The sequence below is a fragment of the Mobula birostris genome, chromosome 4 (assembly GCF_030028105.1).
Source record: "Mobula birostris isolate sMobBir1 chromosome 4, sMobBir1.hap1, whole genome shotgun sequence".
NCBI lineage: Eukaryota > Metazoa > Chordata > Chondrichthyes > Myliobatiformes > Myliobatidae > Mobula > Mobula birostris.
The window spans coordinates 92,193,518-92,211,571 of record NC_092373.1 but is presented as its reverse complement, the minus strand read 5'-3'; the positions used below and the strand labels follow the sequence as shown (position 1 = coordinate 92,211,571).

Genomic DNA, 18,054 nt, shown 5'->3' with positions numbered 1-18,054 from the left:
TGCCTCAATGTAGAAAGATTGTAAACTAAAACTTCACTCACTACACTTGATCCAAGTCTGTATTTAGTTTAGTTTTTTTGGGCTATACTTTTAGATGCACCATCCTCAGATAAGTAGTAAATGCAAGTATGCTCTCTTTCTGCCTTGGTGAATAAAGGATTTTACAGCACAATCTGAGTCTGATTTGTCCTCATTTCCTAGCCAACATTTATCCATCAGTGAAGTTTGGAATAACACATCAACTGGTATTTACCACACTTCTCAGTGTTGAATGCACAAATTAGCTATTAAATTTCTTTACAATAATAAACATAACTCAAAGTAATTTGTGGGAATTAAGTGCTCAATATTCTTTGTAAACATTGTAGATGCTTTTTAATTCTTTCTTCCCTTTTAATTTTTCATAAGCACAGACACTGGAATATACACCTCTTCATTAGTTACACATTCTGGACCATCCATATTCCTTCCTTCAAAACAAATCAGACCTACTTACAAATTTGGGGTCTTTGTTGAGGCAAGCCTCTACAAATTCTTTGAAGGGTTTGCTGTAATTTCCTTCCAGAGTTGGGGGGTTGTTCTTCGGAATAAGGAATAGAACTCGCATAGGATGCAACTCCGAGTTAGGCGGCTCCCCCTTTGCTAATTCAATTGCAGTTATTCCAAGGGACCAGATGTCTGCCTGAAAATTAATGTCAGAGAACGAGAAACTATTTAAAAAAGACTAGGTCTCTACATCAGTCTACATTTGGCAACTTTTCTATTTATAAGTATGAATACAGAAGCAGCTGTGATATATCAGACTAAAAAATTGCCGATGAAAATATTGTTATTTAAAAAACTGGTAGTGTCTTGGTTTTTAAATGTGACAGAGCTGTTGAAGTCATTCAACAGAGCTTCCAAAAGCATGGATTCCAAAATTAACTAATCTTGCACACCACTCTGGGTTGCCGCAGTGGCAACTACATTTCCAATTCGTCACCTGGCAAATCTAGACCTAATCTCCAAACCACACCACCATTCCTAGCTCACCACCTATTTCCAGTCTGTGCAGAGAAGTGACCAGATTTTGTTCATTGTTGAACCTGTCGCTTCTAAAGAACACGCTGGCTCTCTTTCATACATTGCAGTGTAGTGAACCCAAACTGTACAGGACAGGTTAACAGACTGGGAGTTCATTTTGCTTAAGTCTCGTTCTTTGGTTTAGTTCATTTAGAAGAATAATCAAGTTTAATCTGTTTACTCATGATGTGGAAAAGTTTGGTTCCCTCTCCCCACCCTCATCGGGCTTCTCTGCTCCAATGACCTTTGTGGCATGAAGCCACCTTCATACTTAACAATGATTAAAACTTACATTAATTGGACCTTCAACCAATTAGATAGAAAAGTAATTTCTGGAGTGATCCAGTTATCTAACTGAAACTATTGAGTAACACAGATACAATTAAAAATAAAGGGGGGGAACAGAAACAAAAAGGCAAAAGATGGAAAACAAATGGCAAAATTGGTGTGGAAGATAAAAGGAACCACATGCACAAATGGGAGAAAAAGTACAGCGGGCAAAATGGAATTAGTAGCACATGCATTTTACCAATAATGGTAGCACAACATGTAAGTAAATGCAGATTACTGAGTAACAAAATTAGCCAATTTTGCTTAAGACCAGAAGGATTTTATCTAGTTGACCTGATTTAGAATCCATGAGCTGTGGCTGAGACACCCGAGATCTACTAAGATTTTTCCCATTTTCACAAAGTCATAGTATTTTATTGCAGCTATAATATTTATCATTGCTTAAATAACCTCTGAATTTATTTTTCAAGGATTAGTGCTGAATGAGCAAAGTCAAAAACACATAACTACAAATACCAGACACATACAAGGAGAAATAAAGAGAAAATGCTGGAAATGGCAGAACAGACATTATCTCTGGAGGCAGCAGAGATTTCAGGTCAAGACCTTTTATCAGAGCAGTTTGGTAATGTCAGGTCAGATCACGTGCTTTTTAGCTAGCAGTCTAACAACAACAACAAAAATTCAATGGAGCCTTTTCAGGAAAGATTTTTAGTTAATGTTTCTCAGATTGCGGTGTCAAGAAAGAAGTCAGTCTTAAAGCAAGGGGTGGAATAATCATGACAGAAATGAGAAGAAATTTCTGCACACAGATTGATAAATCCTTGCAACACACAGCACAAAGGGCTGTGAGAGTTCAATGGTTGAGTTCAGTCAAGTGAGATGAATAGATTTGGTTAAATAACCACTTATGAATTGTTCAGCTTTCAAGGGAATCCTTATTTATCGAATTAGTGCAGGGAAGATCAGCCACGATCATACTGAATGGCAGAACAGACACAACGGGCCATATTTTCTACTTCTTATGAGGTTTGCTGGTAGCTGCACTTTCTGATGCCTTGCAGAGGCGGTGGCAGGAATAAGGTGGTTATCATATACCTGATCTTCTGCTCTGCAGAAGGCCTGAGGCAAGAAGTTAATGCATTTCTGCATTTTGTTTTAAATAACTTCATGATGAATTAAAGCAGGGAAGGGGGGGGAGGGGAGAGGGGGAACGAGAGGGTGGGGGGGGAGGGAAAGGGGGGCCCCCGAGCTGGAAAGAGCTGGGGGGGGGGGGGGGGAGGCCAAGCGGGCCGAACACCATACAGCTCTCATTGATGGGGGGGCGGGGGGGGGGGAAGAATAATAAAAAAAAAATCACATGTTCATACAGCCTGTTGTTGCCAGTACAATCTTCAATGCGTGGTGTGTTGGGGCTATGGCATCAGCACAGGTGATGCCAACAGACTCAATAAAGCGATCAGAAAGGCTGGCTCTGTTATAGGAGTCATACTGGAAACTGTGGGAGAACTATCAAGGCAATTTATGTAAAGTCCTGGCAATTCTGGACAATGTTTCTCACCCTCTGCATGCCACCTTGCCTGAACAGAAGAGTCATTTTAGTAATAGATTAAGACTATTGTGCTGCTCCAAAGAGTGCTACATGAGGTCATTCTTACCCTCGGCCATTACATTCTATAATGAATCAACTTATATCTGGGGAAGTGATGATACCGTCCTGTTAGATTGTTCAAGGTAACTTTTTGAAAAATTCTTTCTTACTTCTCTTCTAATACTGGATATCTGTGCACCTGTAACTCTACTGTGACATTGTAATTTCCTTTGGGATCAATAAAGTATCTATCTAATCAAGTAATATCTATTAAGTTAGTTGAAGTACTGTAATTGGTCACAGCTCAAAATTTGGAATAGTTGAGTTTAACAATCATCTTCCACTTCTTCCCATTACAACTTAGCTGGGGGAAGCCACTTGCCCAGGCAATTTGAGCAATATTCAAATGTTATTCCTGGAATAGTGCTTGTGTTGAATTGAATTTTCTCTGGTTTTGTGCACTAAAGGTGTTTGTTGATAGCAATAGGAACAATCCTGGAGGAGAGTAGAACACAAACCCACAGACCAAATGACTGCATTTGTTCACTTACTTTGAAGTCATATGCAGACTGTTTGATGACTTCTGGTGCCATCCAGAAGGGTGTGCCCACAAAAGTGTTCCTCTTTATTTGGGTATCTGTTAGTTGGCCTGCAACTCCAAAGTCTGCGAGCTTGACGTCACCTTGTTCTGAGAGTAAAACATTAGCAGCTGTGGAGAAGTGATAAAATAGAAAATTAAAACTAAACGTAAGTCAGCCTTGGTTTAAGTCTCCAGCATCAGAAGGCTGTGGGTTCAAATCTTAACTCCAGAGACTTTTGCACCTACATTTAAACTGACACTCAAATGTAAAATTGGATTAGGAACTGTGTGTGACAACTTGGAAATGGGTATGGGAAGGCAAAGTCACCTAATCTCAGCAACCAGCTCAAACACGAGGAATTCAGCAGATGCTGGAAATTCAAGCAACACACATCAAAGTTGCTGGTGAACACAGCAGGCCAGGCAGCATCTCTAGGAAGAGGTACAGTCGACGTTTCGGGCCGAGACCCTTCGTCAGGACTAACTGAAGGAAGAGTGAGTAAGGGATTTGAAAGTTGGAGGGGGAGGGGGAGATCCAAAATGATAGGAGAAGACAGGAGGGGAAGGGATGGAGCCAAGAGCTGGACAGGTGATTGGCAAAAGGGATACGAGAGGATCATGGGACAGGAGGCCCAGGGAGAAGGAAAAGGGGCAGGGAGGGGAACCCAGAGGATGGGCAAGGGGTATATTCAGAGGGACAGAGGGAGAAAAAGGAGAGTGAGAGAAAGAATGTGTGTATAAAAATAAGTAACAGATGGGGTACGAGGGGGAGTTGGGGCATTAGCGGAAGTTAGAGAAGTCAATGTTCATGCCATCAGGTTGGAGGCTACCCAGACGGAATATAAGGTGTTGTTCCTCCAACCTGAGTGTGGCTTCATCTTTACAGTAGAGGAGGCCATGGATAGACATGTCAGAATGGGAATGGGATGTGGAATTAAAATGTGTGGCCACTGGGAGATCCTGCTTTCTCTGGCAGACAGAGCGTAGATGTTCAGCAAAGCGGTCTCCCAGTCTGCGTTGGGTCTCGCCAATATACAGAAGGCCACATCGGGAGCACCGGACGCAGTATATCACCCCAGCCGACTCACAGGTGAAGTGTCACCTCACCTGGAAGTACAGTCTGGGGCCCTGAATGGTGGTAAGGGAGGAAGTGTAAGGGCATGTGTAGCACTTGTTCCGCTTACAAGGATAAGTGCCAGGAGGGAGATCAGTGGGGAGGGATGGGGGACGAATGGACAAGGGAGTTGTGTAGGGAGAGATCCCTGCGGAAAGCAGAGACGGGGGGAGGGAAAGATGTGCTTAGTGGTGGGATCCCACTGGAGGTGGCGGAAGTTACAGAGAATAATATGTTGGACCTGGAGGCTGGTGGGGCGGTAGGTGAGGACCAGAGGAACCCTATTCCTAGTGGGGTGGCGGGAGGATGGAGTGAGAGCAGATGTGCGTGAAATGGGGGAGATACGTTTGAGAGCAGAGTTGATGGTGGAGGAAGGGAAGCCCCTTTCTTTAAAAAAGGAGGACATCTCCCTCGTCCTGGAACGAAAAGCCTCATCCTGAGAGCAGATGTGGTGGAGACAGAGGAATTGCGAGAAGGGGATGGCATTTTTCCAAGAGATAGGGTGAGAAGAGGAATAGTCCAGATAGCTGTGAGAGTCAGTAGGGTTATAGCAGACATCAGTAGATAAGCTGTCTCCAGAGACAGAGACAGAAAGATCTAGAAAGGGGAGGGCGGTGTCGGAAATGGACCAGGTAAACTTGAGGGCAGTGTGAAAGTTGGAGGCAAAGTTAATGAAGTCAACGAGCTCAGCATGCGTGCAGGAAGCAGCGCCAATGCAGTCGTCGATGTAGCGAAGGAAAAGTGGGGGACAGATACCAGAATAGGTTTGGAACATATATTGTTCCACAAAGCCACCAAAACGTACCACATCCATTATTTATTTATATACACACATTCTTTCTCTCTCTCCTTTTTCTCCCTCTGTCCCTCTGACTATACCCCTTGCCCATCCTCTGGGTTTCTGCCCCCCCCCCTTTTTCCTTCTCCCTGGGCCTCCTGTCCTATGATCCTCTCATATCCCTTTTGCCAATCACCTGTCCAGCTCTTGGCTCCATCCCTCCCCCTCCTGTCTTCTCCTATCATTTTGGATCTCCCCCTCCCCCTCCCACTTTCAAATTTCTTACTAGCTCTTCCTTCAGTTAGTCCTGACGAAGGGTCTCGGCCCAAAACATCGACTGTACCTCTTCCTCAAGATGCTGCTTGGCGTGCTGCGTTCACCAGCAACTTTGATGTGTGTTGCTTCAGCAACCAGCTGTCTTTTTCCTTCTGTCATTCCCCAATGGCAAGTTTTCTCCTTTATTCCCAACTCAATTTCTGCAATTGCATTATTGTTCACCTGGCTCGATTGCAGCTTTCTCACTGCAGTTCTGTGCTTTGAGTTTGCACCCAGTTTCAGAAATAGAACACGTCTGAGGTCAAGACTGATGTGGAGCACTTGTGTAGTACTCAATTGCAATGCAGTAAGATCCCATCACCAAAGGGCTTTCGGTATGTGTCACAGCAATAATTCAGTATGCATCACATAGTGTGCTTGATAGCAGAAATCTCTCGCTTTCAAAAAGATATTTTTCATCCTCCTTGCTTTTTTTTCTCCAATCACCAGCGTTTAAGTCAGAAGAAAATCAAATTATAGCAAATATAATTATGTGAAAGCAGTCACTGCCTTTACTACTACATAAATGTGAATGAAAGGTGGTGTAAGCTCACACATGTACTGTAAAGGAATGATGAGGTAGCCTGGACATCAAGCATGGGATATGACCATATTATTTGCCTCAGGAATTCTCAACCGATGTTTTAGCTGTTGTTTACATTCAACCATTGGCTGATGCAAATGTGGTGGTGCGACACTATTCTTTCAACCGTCTCTAGAATACAAACTCAATATCCCAATGCTTTTGTGGCTGTTACTGGGGATTTTAATCATGGTTCTCTCAAGGTAACAATATCAACTTTTTATCAATATGTCAGTTGCCCTACATAGAACAAAAGAACACTGGACCTTCTGTATGCAAATGTAAAGGACGCATACAGTGCGGTTGCCCTTCCCCTACTTGGCAGATCTAATCATATCCTGGCCCTGCTAACACCCGGGTACGTGCCTCTTGTCCACCGGCAGCCTGAATCAACATGGATTGTAAGGAGGTGGACTCAGGATATTAACGAGGTACTACAGGAATGCAGTGAGAGGATAGACTGGGATGTGTTATGTCAGCCACACAGGGAGGACATTAACAAAATGACTGATTGTATCACAGACTATATCAAATTCTGTGAGAACACCATCTTGCCAGCCAGGACTGTACACTGCTTCCCCAACAACAAGCCCTAGATCACCAGTGACCTGAAGAACTTTTGAACAAGAAAAAGAAAGCCTTCAGGTCTGAAGATAGACAAGTACTGAGGCGAGTACAGAGTGGACTGAGGGTAAAGCTGAGGGAGCGCAAAGAATCTTACAAGAAGAAGCTGGAGTGCAAGCTTCAGTAGAATATCATAAGGGATGTATGGTTGGGCATGAAGCAGATCATTGGCTTCAAGCTGAAGGAAAGGAAGATCGAGATGGACTGGGCCAACAAATTGAACACGTTTTTCAACAGGTTCAGCATGGGGCCTCCTGCTGTCCCCTCCTCCACTTGCCCAAATCACACAGCTTCCCTACCCCCGAAGCCTTCTCCCTCCACCCCTTCTTCCCCTCTGGTGACTGCTTATGTTCCAAACCCTCAAGCTTTTAAGTATCCTGCCTCCTGGGGATGACCACCCTACCCAGCCTGACTGTGATTGCAGATCAGGTTAAGAGACAGCTGGAGAGGCTACACCAGGGCAGGGCTGCTGGACTGGAACGCAACAGCCTTAGGATCCTGAAGGCCTGTGTAAACCAGCTGTCTGGTATTTTGCAGCACCTTTACAATCAGGACTGAATCAGGTTAAGATACCAGTGTTATGGAAGATTTCCTGCTTGCACCCAAGAAGGGAACTCCACCTGAATTTATTGACTACAGACCAATTGCCCTCACATCCCATGTGATGAAGGTGCTGGACAGGCTGGTCTGCAGGTGAGAACTTCAAAAGTATATTCCAGTCAATAGTAAGGACAGTCAGTGTGGGGAAAGCCGGCCTTGGATAACTAAGGAAATAAAGGGTAGTATCAAATTAAAAGCTCATGTGTACAAAGTTGCAAAGAGTAGTGGGAGACTGGAGGATTGGGAAGATTTTAAAAAGCAACAAAGAACAACTAAACAAAAGGAAAGGGAAGATAGAGTATGAAAGTAAATTAGCACAAAATATAAAAACAGATAGCAGAAGTTTTTATAAATATATAAAGCGGAAGAAGGTGGCTAAAGTCAACATAGGTCCCTTGGAAGACGAGAAGGGTATTTTGATATTGGATGATAAAGGAAATGGCTGAGGCATTGAACAACTATTTTGTGTCGGTCTTCACGGTGGAGGATACGTCTAATATGCTAACAAATGATGTTATGGATGAAATGGGAGGGGAGGACCCCGATAAAATCACTGTCACTAAAGAGATAGTGATGAACAAACTAGAAGGCCTGAAGGTAGATTAAGTCCCCTGGTCCTGATGGGATGCAGCCCAGGGTGCTGAGGGAATTGGCGGAGGTTATAGTAGACGTGTTGGTAATCATTTACTAAAATTCTCTAGACTCTGGGCAGGTCCCGGCGGGTTGGAAGACAGCAAATGTCACCACACTTTTTAGAAAAGGATGTAGGCAAAAGACGGGCAACTATAGGCCAGTTAGCTTAACATCTGCAGTCGGGAAAATGCTTGAAGCTGTCATTAAGGAAGAAATAGCGAAACATTTAGAAAGCAGTGATTCCATTAGACAGATGCAGCATGGATTCAGAAAGGGCAGGTCCTGTTTGACAACCTTACTGGACTTCTTTGAGAACATAATGAGTGCAATGGATAGAGGGGAACAGGTGGATGTCGTATACTTGGATTTCCAGAAGGTGTTCGATAAGGTGCCAAACAAGAGACTTATAAATAAGATACGGATGCATGGAGTTGGAGGAAGTGTATTGGCATGGATAGTGGAATGGTTAACCAATAGAAGGTGGAGAGTTGGTATAAATGGGTGTTTCTCCAGCTGGCAGTCAGTGGTGAGTGGTGTGTCGCAGGGGTCGCTGCTGGGCAGACGATTTGGAAGAGGGGACTGAGTGTCGCGTAACAAAATTTGCTGATGACACTAAACTGAGTGGAAAAGCAAATTGTACAGAGGATGTGGAGAGTCTGCAGAGGGATATACTGTAGATAGGTTAAGTGAGTGGGCCAAGGTCTGGCAGATGGAATACAACATTGGTAAATGTGAGATCATCCACTTTGGAAGGAATAATAGAAGAGCAGATTATTAGATTAGGTTAGATTAGACTATGAGGACACTCAGTCCTCGTTTATTGTAATTTAGAAATGCATGCATGCATTGAGAAATGATACAATGTTCCTCCAGAGTGATATCACAAAAAAAACATAATTAGAACAAAGCAATACCATAATTTGATGAAGAGCAGACCATGGGAACGGTAAAAAAAAGTCTCAAAGTTCCGATCGACTCTCGATTGTCCCCAATAGCAGGCAGCAGAAGGGAGAAACTCTCTCTGCCATAAACCTCCAGGCACCAACAACTGTCGATGCATTGGAAGCACCCGACCACAGCTAACTCTGATTCCATCTGAAAACTTCGAGCCTCCAACCAGCCCTTCGAAACCGAGCACCGAGCACCATCTCTGCTGAGCGCTTCGAACCCATCCCGGCCGCCAAGCAACAAGCAAAGCCGAGGATTCGGGGCCTTCCCCTCCGGAGATTCTGGATCACACAGTAACAGCGGCAGCGAAAAAGGCATTTCAGAAGTTTCTCCAGATGTTCCTCCATTCTCTCATGTCTGTCTCCAACAAATCAGGATTGTGCACAGCACCCTTCTTGACAGATTAGATGTCATTCACTGGAGTAGCTGCGCAAGATGCGTCGCGCCGCCATCTTCTCCTCCTCTATTTAATTATTATTTAAATGGTGAAAGATTGCAGCATGCTGTTGTGCAGAGGGACTTGGGAGAGCTTGTTCAAGAATCGCTAAAAAGTTGGCTTGTAGGTGCAACAGGTTATTAAGAAGGCAAACAGAATGTTCACCTTTATTGCTAGAGGGATTGAATTCAAGAGCAGGGAGGTCATGCTGCAATTATACAGGGTACTGGTGAGACCGCACCTGGAGTACTGTGTGCTGTTCAGGTCTCCATACCTGAGGAAGGATACACTGGCTTTGAAAGCAGTGCAGAGATGGTTCACCAGGTTGATTCCAGAGATGAAGGGGTTAACTTATGAGGAGAGATTGAGTCGCCTGGGACTATACTCTCTGGAATTCAGAAGAATGAGAGGGGATTTTATAGAAACAAAAAAATTTGAAAGGGATAGATAAGATTTAAGTAGGAAAGTTGTTTCCATTGGTAGGTGAGACTGGAACTAGGGGACATTGCCTCAAGATTCAGGGGAGAAGATCTAGGACAGAGATGAAGAGAAACTGTTTTTCCCAGAGTGGTGGATCTGTCGAATTTCTGCCCAGGAAAGCAGTTGAGGCTTCTTCACTAAATATATTTAAGATACAGTTAGATAGATTTTTACATAGTAAGGGAATTAAGAGTTATGGGAAAAAGGCAGGTAGATGGAACTAAGTTTATGGACAGATCAGCCATGATCTAATTGAATGGTGGGGCAGGCTCGATGGGCCAGATGGCCCACTCCTGCTCCTACTTCTATGTCCTTATGTTTATTGGACCCTCTGCAGTCTGCCTACCAACCTCATGTGGAAGCGGATGGTGCCAGCGAATGTTGCAGAGAGCTCATTCCCACCTGGATGATGCTGGTGGCATTGTGAGAATCACATTTTTTGATTTCTCTAGTGCCTTCAATACAATCCAGCCACTTCTTCTGAGCGAGAAGTTGCAAAGAATGGGCGTAGACAAATCCACCACCACCTGGATTACTGACAGTTTATACGGCTGGGTAGTTCTCTCTGAGATGGTGGTGAGTGGCACTGGATCACAAGAGACTGTCCTGTCTCAGTTTCTGTTCACATTGTACACCTCAGACTTTTAGTACAAATCTGAGTCTTGTCACTTGCAATAGTTCTCTGATGACTCTGTGGTGGTTGGGTGTATCAGAGATGGGCAGGAGTTGGAATACAGAGTACTGGTGGACAAGTTTGTGGAATGGTGCAGGAGAAATCATCTGCTCTAGAATGTGGCCAAAACCAGGAAGATAGTGATTGATTTTAGGAGGAAGAGGACTGTGACGAGTCCTATATGTATCCTGGGAGAAGCAGATGCAGTGGTGGAGGAGTACAAATACTTGGGTGTTCACCTCGGCATCAGACTTGCCTGGAAAACCAACACCAAGGCTGTTTACAAGAAGGGGATGAGCAGACTCTAGTTTCTAATGAAGCTGAGATGTTGGAGATCTTTTTCCAGTCTGTTGTAGCGAGTGCATCCTTCTTTGTGGCTTTATGTTGGGGGAGCAGCATCGGTGCTGGTGATGCAAGAGGATTAAATAAACACATCAAAAATGCTGCATCTGTCCTTAGCTACAACCTGGACTCTTGAGTCAGTGGCGGCGAGGAGGTCACGAAACAAACTGTTATCCATTATGGACAATCAGGCACATCTTCTTCATGACCTACTGAATAAACAGTGGAGTACCCTTTTCAACAGGCTCATTCAGCTCCGCTGTCACAAGGATCATTACAGAAAATCTTTCATAATAAATGCAGTAAGCACAGACAACAGTTCATTCTCTGTGTGACAGGACACACATCACAATACAATAGTCTGTTTTATTATTTCATATTTTATTATTGCACAGTATTCCACATTATTGCACATTGGTAAATTGTTATTGTGTATATTATTCTGTACTTTATTACTAGCTAATATTATTATATTTAATATTGTTATTGCTAAGTGTACTTCTAAATGTTGCAGCTGTAATGAAATAATTTCCCACTCGGGGGCAAGAAAGTAATTATTATTATTATATCATTATGCATAATTCCATCCATCAGATACTCTTACCTTTAATATCTCTATGAATTTTCCGTTCTGAGTGCAGATAGTCTAAACCTTTAAGGATTTCCCGAAGAATTGTGGCAATGTACGTCTCCTCCAGAGGGCCTGGTTTCAGCTGCAAAGATCACAGCAGTGAATTAACCATGCTGACGGTCGGGGAGCACGCTTGAATAACTGAGCTACACTGTAGAAAGATCATTGGTTCAATTCGAAACCTGCAATGTTTCAAACAAGTTCAGCTGGCTATTGGTTAAAGGGGTTAAGAATTAGCTTGGGCAAGCTAGCCATTTGAGATTCTAGACCATAAACCTTCCTATGAGAACATGTAGGTGGTATTGCCAGGGGAAGCATCCAGTGTTCAAATATCATAAATAAACAAGGCATTTCCAGTCTTGTTCCTGGAGTTTATGCCAGGCCCTATATGGACAGTGTAAAAGTCCAAGGCAGAGGTCAGTTGGGAGTTAAAGTGACGAGCAAACTGAAGCCAGGTTTGCCTTTGCAAATTGAACAGTGACTTACAAAGCATCTGCTCAATCCACCTTGTTGTTGTTGCTAATGTTCAGGAGACAAAACACTAAATTTACAGGTGAATCACTGTTCAGTGTTTGGGACGATGTTCAGTTCCATGAGAAAAGCACTGTGAGATTGATATGGGTGTTCATAGAATAAATCAGAGAATCTCTGAGAGAAATGTTCTTTTGGAATGCTAAGAGGGGAGGGGAGGTAATGGAAACTTATGATATATTTAAAGTGCAGAATTATGGAAAATTATACATGAATGTGGAAGCTGGTGGAAGATAAGGACAAGGACAAAGGAAGCCTATACTTATTCTAGGTGGGAGGATTGTGGATGAGTGTGGGAATTTTATACAGCTGCAGATCACAGCCCAGCTGGAAGTACCTAGTAGGGCAGGCAGCATCTGTGGAGACAAAAGCAATGGTGATGGAGAACCACTGTTAAGAAGAATGGAAAATATTTCAGGAGCACTTGTGAGTGAAGAATCATTATTAGAACAGACCGAAGAGTCAGACAAACTAGGAAAATGGAGAACATTCTCAGAGGAAAGAGGTGTAAGATACCTCTGGGAGTTTGCAAGCTTGTAATAGATTAAAATAAAATAGAAAACACCAAATACTAAGCCAGTCAAGCAGCATCTATAGAATGAGAAAGAGAGTGAATGCTTCAAGTCGAAGCCCCTTCCTTGGAACCAAAGGGCTTGTATTGACATTAGTTGCTAACTTATATCCTGAGATAGTGATAGTGAAATTGAGAAAGGGAAGAGTCAGAAGTGGACCATGAATGAAGGGCAGAATTTGACAGCAAAAGGGTAATAAATTCGCTTTGGAGCAAGCTATGTTTTCCATATTTTAAAAAAAAAATCACTACCACTATTTATTCTTTGGATGGCTATCACACCATACCTTTGCCTGTCCAGTCTCCTGCAAAGACAACACACTTATTTCTGTTTTACCGTTTCTGCCACATCTGCTCTTATTAGGCTTTCTGCTTTAGGACTTCTGAAAAAAACCAATTTCCCCCGGGATCAATAAAGTATGACTATGACTATGTCCTCCTTCCAGAAACATCGCTTCCTCTCTGCCATTTTCTACATGTCCACCCTCCCCTACATGGTTCCATCTGCTCATTACCCATGTACCCAAGTAAGTTTTCCCCTGGTTCACCTTTCCTATTCCTTCCCTCATCTGGCACCATCTACTTACCTGTTTCTATCTCACATACCGGGCTTTGTCTCACCCATCCCTCATTTCTACATGCTGACCATCTTCCCTCTATACTCAGTCATGATGTGGGTCTCGTCCTAAAATGTTGATTGTCCCCTCATCTCCACGGATGTGCCTGACCCACAGTTCTTCTGGAAATTTGCATTTTGTGTCTGAATGTAAAATGCCTCTTTCATTGAATCTGTTTTATTCTGTCCAGCAAATTCAACTTAATAGCTCAAATCCATTGCCTTAAAGCATAACTATTTCTTATCCAGGCCAAAAAATCTCTGAAATTAATAATCAGCATCAGGAACCTTGGGTTGCATACAAAATTGTCACCAAACCAGAAAATATTAAAACATCTATTGCTGAAGTTAAAGGCAGGATAACCTAGTAAAGCAGTTAACATGCGGATTTACATTTGGAATTAAAACATACTTTTTCAATGGATTTCCAGTATTATTTCAAAGCCACACCAAAAATGGGATTAAATCTCATTACCCTTCAGTAGTGAATCTTGTTAACTGAAAATTAGTCCATACATAAGACAAAGTACAGTGGCTTCATATTTGAAAACTGTACTCACCAAGTCTAATGCAGAGCCTCCACCCAGATACTCCATAATTATCCATAATTTTGTGCCCTAGGGATCAAACAAACAACTTCTAACATCAGCAACAAGTCGTCCCGAAATATAACTCAAGAGTTTCACCAAAATGTAAAAGGCACAGATCCAGGAAACTGATAATCAATTTAAAGATAAACAACTTTATCCTTTGAAATGCACACAGCACAAATTGACAGAACCTTGCTCATGACTAATGATACTTTTTGGTAACCGACTCCTAAATGCTCCTTTTCTATTCAAATTCTCATGCCATTTATTGGATTTTTAAAAAAAGAAATCATCATTCCCAGTTTTCCCTGGATGGCTTAAGGACATTCCTTCCTCATTACTCGGCATCCTCATTTGATCACCTCTTCCTTGTCCTCTTTACTCCCATTCCTTCCAATGTTTCTTTGTACCCATTTAGAAAGAGTGCACACAGTAAGGTTTTCAATAAAAAAAATTGTTAACTTGTATATTCCTCTAATCCTTGCACCTTACACTGATCAGAACGCAATTCCTTTTCTGTCATTGTGACGAGTCCATTGATTTTGATCCTCTCTGCTAACTACACGGGCAAATTTATTACCTCCAAACTTTTTAAATTATGTGCCATACAGCTGTTTAAATTTTCGATATTTATAAGGGACCTGGCCAGTGCTGAGCTCTGCAGAACTACTGTAAATGGCATTCCAGTAACTAATACACCTGTCAACATTTTCTTTCATTTCTTGCTGATGTTGACTCCAACTTGCCACTGATCACTGGATCTTACGGACTTCTTTTTAAGCTCAGTTTTCCATGTAGAATTTTGTCAAAGGTCTTGCTAAAACACATTGTCTACATGTCTGGCAGGGTTTGCAAGATATTACTTCCTACAAAGCGAAACTCAATAGTATGGATGGCAGTGATGCTTCGCTACCAGATGAATTCAAGGCCTTCGACACCCGCTTTGAAAGGGAGAATATAACTACAGCTGTGAAGATCCCTGCTGCACCTGATGACCCTGTGATCTCTGTCTCAGAGGCCGATGTTAGGCTGTCTTTAAGAAGAGTAAACCCTTGTGAGGCAGAAGGTTCCAATGGAGTACCTGGTAAGGCTCTGAAAACCTGCGCCAATCAACTGGCGGGAGTATGCAAGGACATTTTCAACCTTTCACTGCTACAGATGGAAGTTCCCACTTGCTTCAAACCAGTGGTTATACCAGTGCCTAAGAAGAATAATGTGAGCTGCCTTAGTAACTATCGCCCAGTAGCACTCACATCTATAGTGATGAAATGCTTTGAGAGGTTGATGATGACTTGACTGAACTCCTGCCTCAGCAAGGACCTGGACCCATTGCAATTTGCCTTGCCACAATAGGTCAACGGCAGATGCAATTTCAATGGCTCTTCACACGGCTTTAGACCACCTGGACAAAACAAACACCTATGTCAGGATGCTGTTCGTGACACATGCTGGTGATAATAAACCTGAAGTCACAGGAAGGGAGCAAACACACAATCGGGAGTATTCTCTGGACCCTCCAAAATAAGAGAGACAGAAGGCAGAATTTTGGAAAGATGCAGAAATAACAGGGATGTTGTCATGGGGAACTTCAAGTTTCCTAATGTTGATTAGCCTTCTGAATGAGCCTACAATGGGCAGCCTTATCTAACACCATATACAACACATCCACTGCTCCACCTTCATCAATGTGCTTTGTCACATCCTCATGGAATTGAATCTGCTCCTCACAAAGCCATGCTAACTATCCCTAATTAGACCGTGCTTCTCTAAATATGCATTAACTAGACAACAGGGTGACCCATTGGGGCACCCTTTGAGAGAAGGGTAGTGCAGTCTGATGTGACCAGAATGAACATTAAATTTTCCTGAACGCTACTGGCATTGCTTTGCTTTGGAAACTGAAGTAGAAGACCTCAGTTTATTAAAGAACAATGTGTAGCAAAGTAAATATAGCTCCTCCTCGTTTAACGAAGGACACTTTTGATGGCATCATTTCTGGTTTATCTGCCACCCTCGTGCCTCTTGTTGTCATTCTGGAGACATGCAGTCCTTTCATTCCCCCATCTCTTCATCCCTCATCTTTTTTTGTCCTGACTCTTTGATCCTGGAGTCATGAGGCCCTGGCCTCATCAGATTCTTGTTCTCTCCCTCTCCTTGCCACTTCCCAACGACGTTTGGCGTCATCTCTTGAACACAATGTCCCCCTTTCCTTTCCATGTGGCATACCATTTTTTTTTTTACCCTAATGCTGGATAGAAATATGAAGCACTAACACCAAAGAATGCTGATTATTCTTGATGATGTGCTTGGAGCTCTCCTAAATGGAGGTGATATAGTCACTGCTGTCCTTTGACTGCAGCAAAGGGATTTAAGGGTGTCTTGAAGTACGTCATTACAATAAGATTTAATTAGCTTTTATTGATAGGTGGCTGTTAGATCTGTCCCAATCCTGCACATGCTGATGGTGATTAGCAGAATGTGACCCCTTGAAATAGAGCTGCCCTGCCATTTTGCTCCTCTAGGTGTCACTGCTGAGGTTGGCCGTGCGCATGCGATGGGCTATCGTGTCCCGATTTCCACGATGGCCGATCGGGTCTCGGGTGAAGGGAGCCTGTTGACTTTTGGTGAATGAGCAATTTTACACGAATATATAACCCTGAACTGTGCCTGCATTCTGTAAGTTAGCGCATCTTAATTTGATTTAGCCAAAAAAAATGCCGCTGTAATGCACCGTTTGCGCTAATTGGAGGTCACAAACAGACAGGGCATGAGAGTTTTAGTAGTATATAGATCCCATCTCTAAACCCCTTAAATAATTTGCCCACCATTGGAATAAGACCTATTGGTCTATAATTCCCAGAATTTTACCTACTCCCTTTCTTGAACAAAGGAATAGCATCTGCCACCCTACAATCATCTGGTACTTCTCCTGCAGCCAATGAGGAAGCAAAGATCAAAACAAAGGCATAACCATCTCTTTCTTTGCTTTCCACTGTAATCTGGGGTACACTGCATTTAGCCCTGGTGATTCATCTATCCTAATGTTTTTCAAACATTCTAGCACAACCGCTTTCTTAACATTCATTAAGAATGTGATGACTGCAGACTGCCATACCCACTGGCCGGGAGATTGGGTACTGGTGAGCTCCTACTAATGAAAGAATTATATTAAGCCCTGTTGAGAAGGCCCATGTCAAGTACTGCTAACCACATATACTGTTCTGAAGGCCCAGGGGAAGACAACTTGGGTCCATGCATCACACATTCAGCCAGTGGTGCCACCAGATCAAGGAACTAGTAGCCAGGAGACCCATGGTGATGAGGAATGACTAACCAAACTACCTTAGAACATAGAAGAGTACAGCACAGGAACAGGAACAGGCCATTCGGCCAACAATGCTGTGCCGACCAGCTAAAAAGTAAATCAAAAACACTTGAACACTAATCCCTACCTACACCATGTCCACATCCCTCTATTTTCCTTACATCCTTGTCTATCCAAATGTCTCTTAAAAGCTTCTAATGTATTTGCATCTACTACTATATCACAAGGTGTATTCCAGACATCCACAACTCTGAGCAAAAAGAAACTTCAATGCATGCCCTTTGGTATTAGACATTTCAATCCTGGGAAACAGATACTCTGTGCATTCTATTTATGCCTCTGCTAACCTTATAAACCTCTATCAAATCTGTCCTTCGCCTCTGGCACTCCAGAGAAAGCAATCTAAACCAGGTAGCATTCTGGTAAACCTCCAAAGCCAAGGACATCCTTCCTACTGTGGGGCAGCCAGAGCTGTATACAATACTCCAGATCTGGCCTAACCACCATTTTACAAAGTTGCAACATAACCTCTTGCCTTTTGAACTCAACACCTCGACTAATAAAAGCAAGCATTTCATAAGCCAGCTTAACCACCTTATCAACCTGTGTAGCCACTTTCAAACAGCTATGACTTGGATCCCAAGATCTCTCTCCTCAACAGTACTGTTAAGGATCTTGTCCTTAACAGTGTATTGTCTCCTTGTATTTGCCCTAGCAAACTTACTAAACCACCCATCTAC

General features: G+C 42.9%; 1 protein-coding gene across 3 annotated transcripts in view; it reads right to left on the bottom strand.

Annotated features, from left to right (window-relative positions):
- The window catches only part of stk25b (serine/threonine kinase 25b), a 90,060-nt gene that overhangs the window by 24,980 nt on the left and 47,026 nt on the right, over positions 1-18,054 (bottom strand). For 2 of the 3 annotated variants that reach the window (XM_072255750.1, XM_072255749.1), the window contains exons 3-6: positions 13,960-14,016; positions 11,655-11,763; positions 3,496-3,653; positions 497-682 (exon numbers count right to left, since the gene is read on the bottom strand). In XM_072255750.1, coding sequence (XP_072111851.1) covers positions 497-682; positions 3,496-3,653; positions 11,655-11,763; positions 13,960-14,016 — 510 coding nt within the window. The remainder of the gene's footprint in view (positions 1-496; positions 683-3,495; positions 3,654-11,654; positions 11,764-13,959; positions 14,017-18,054) is intronic. The other variant, XM_072255751.1, reaches the window with a different exon arrangement.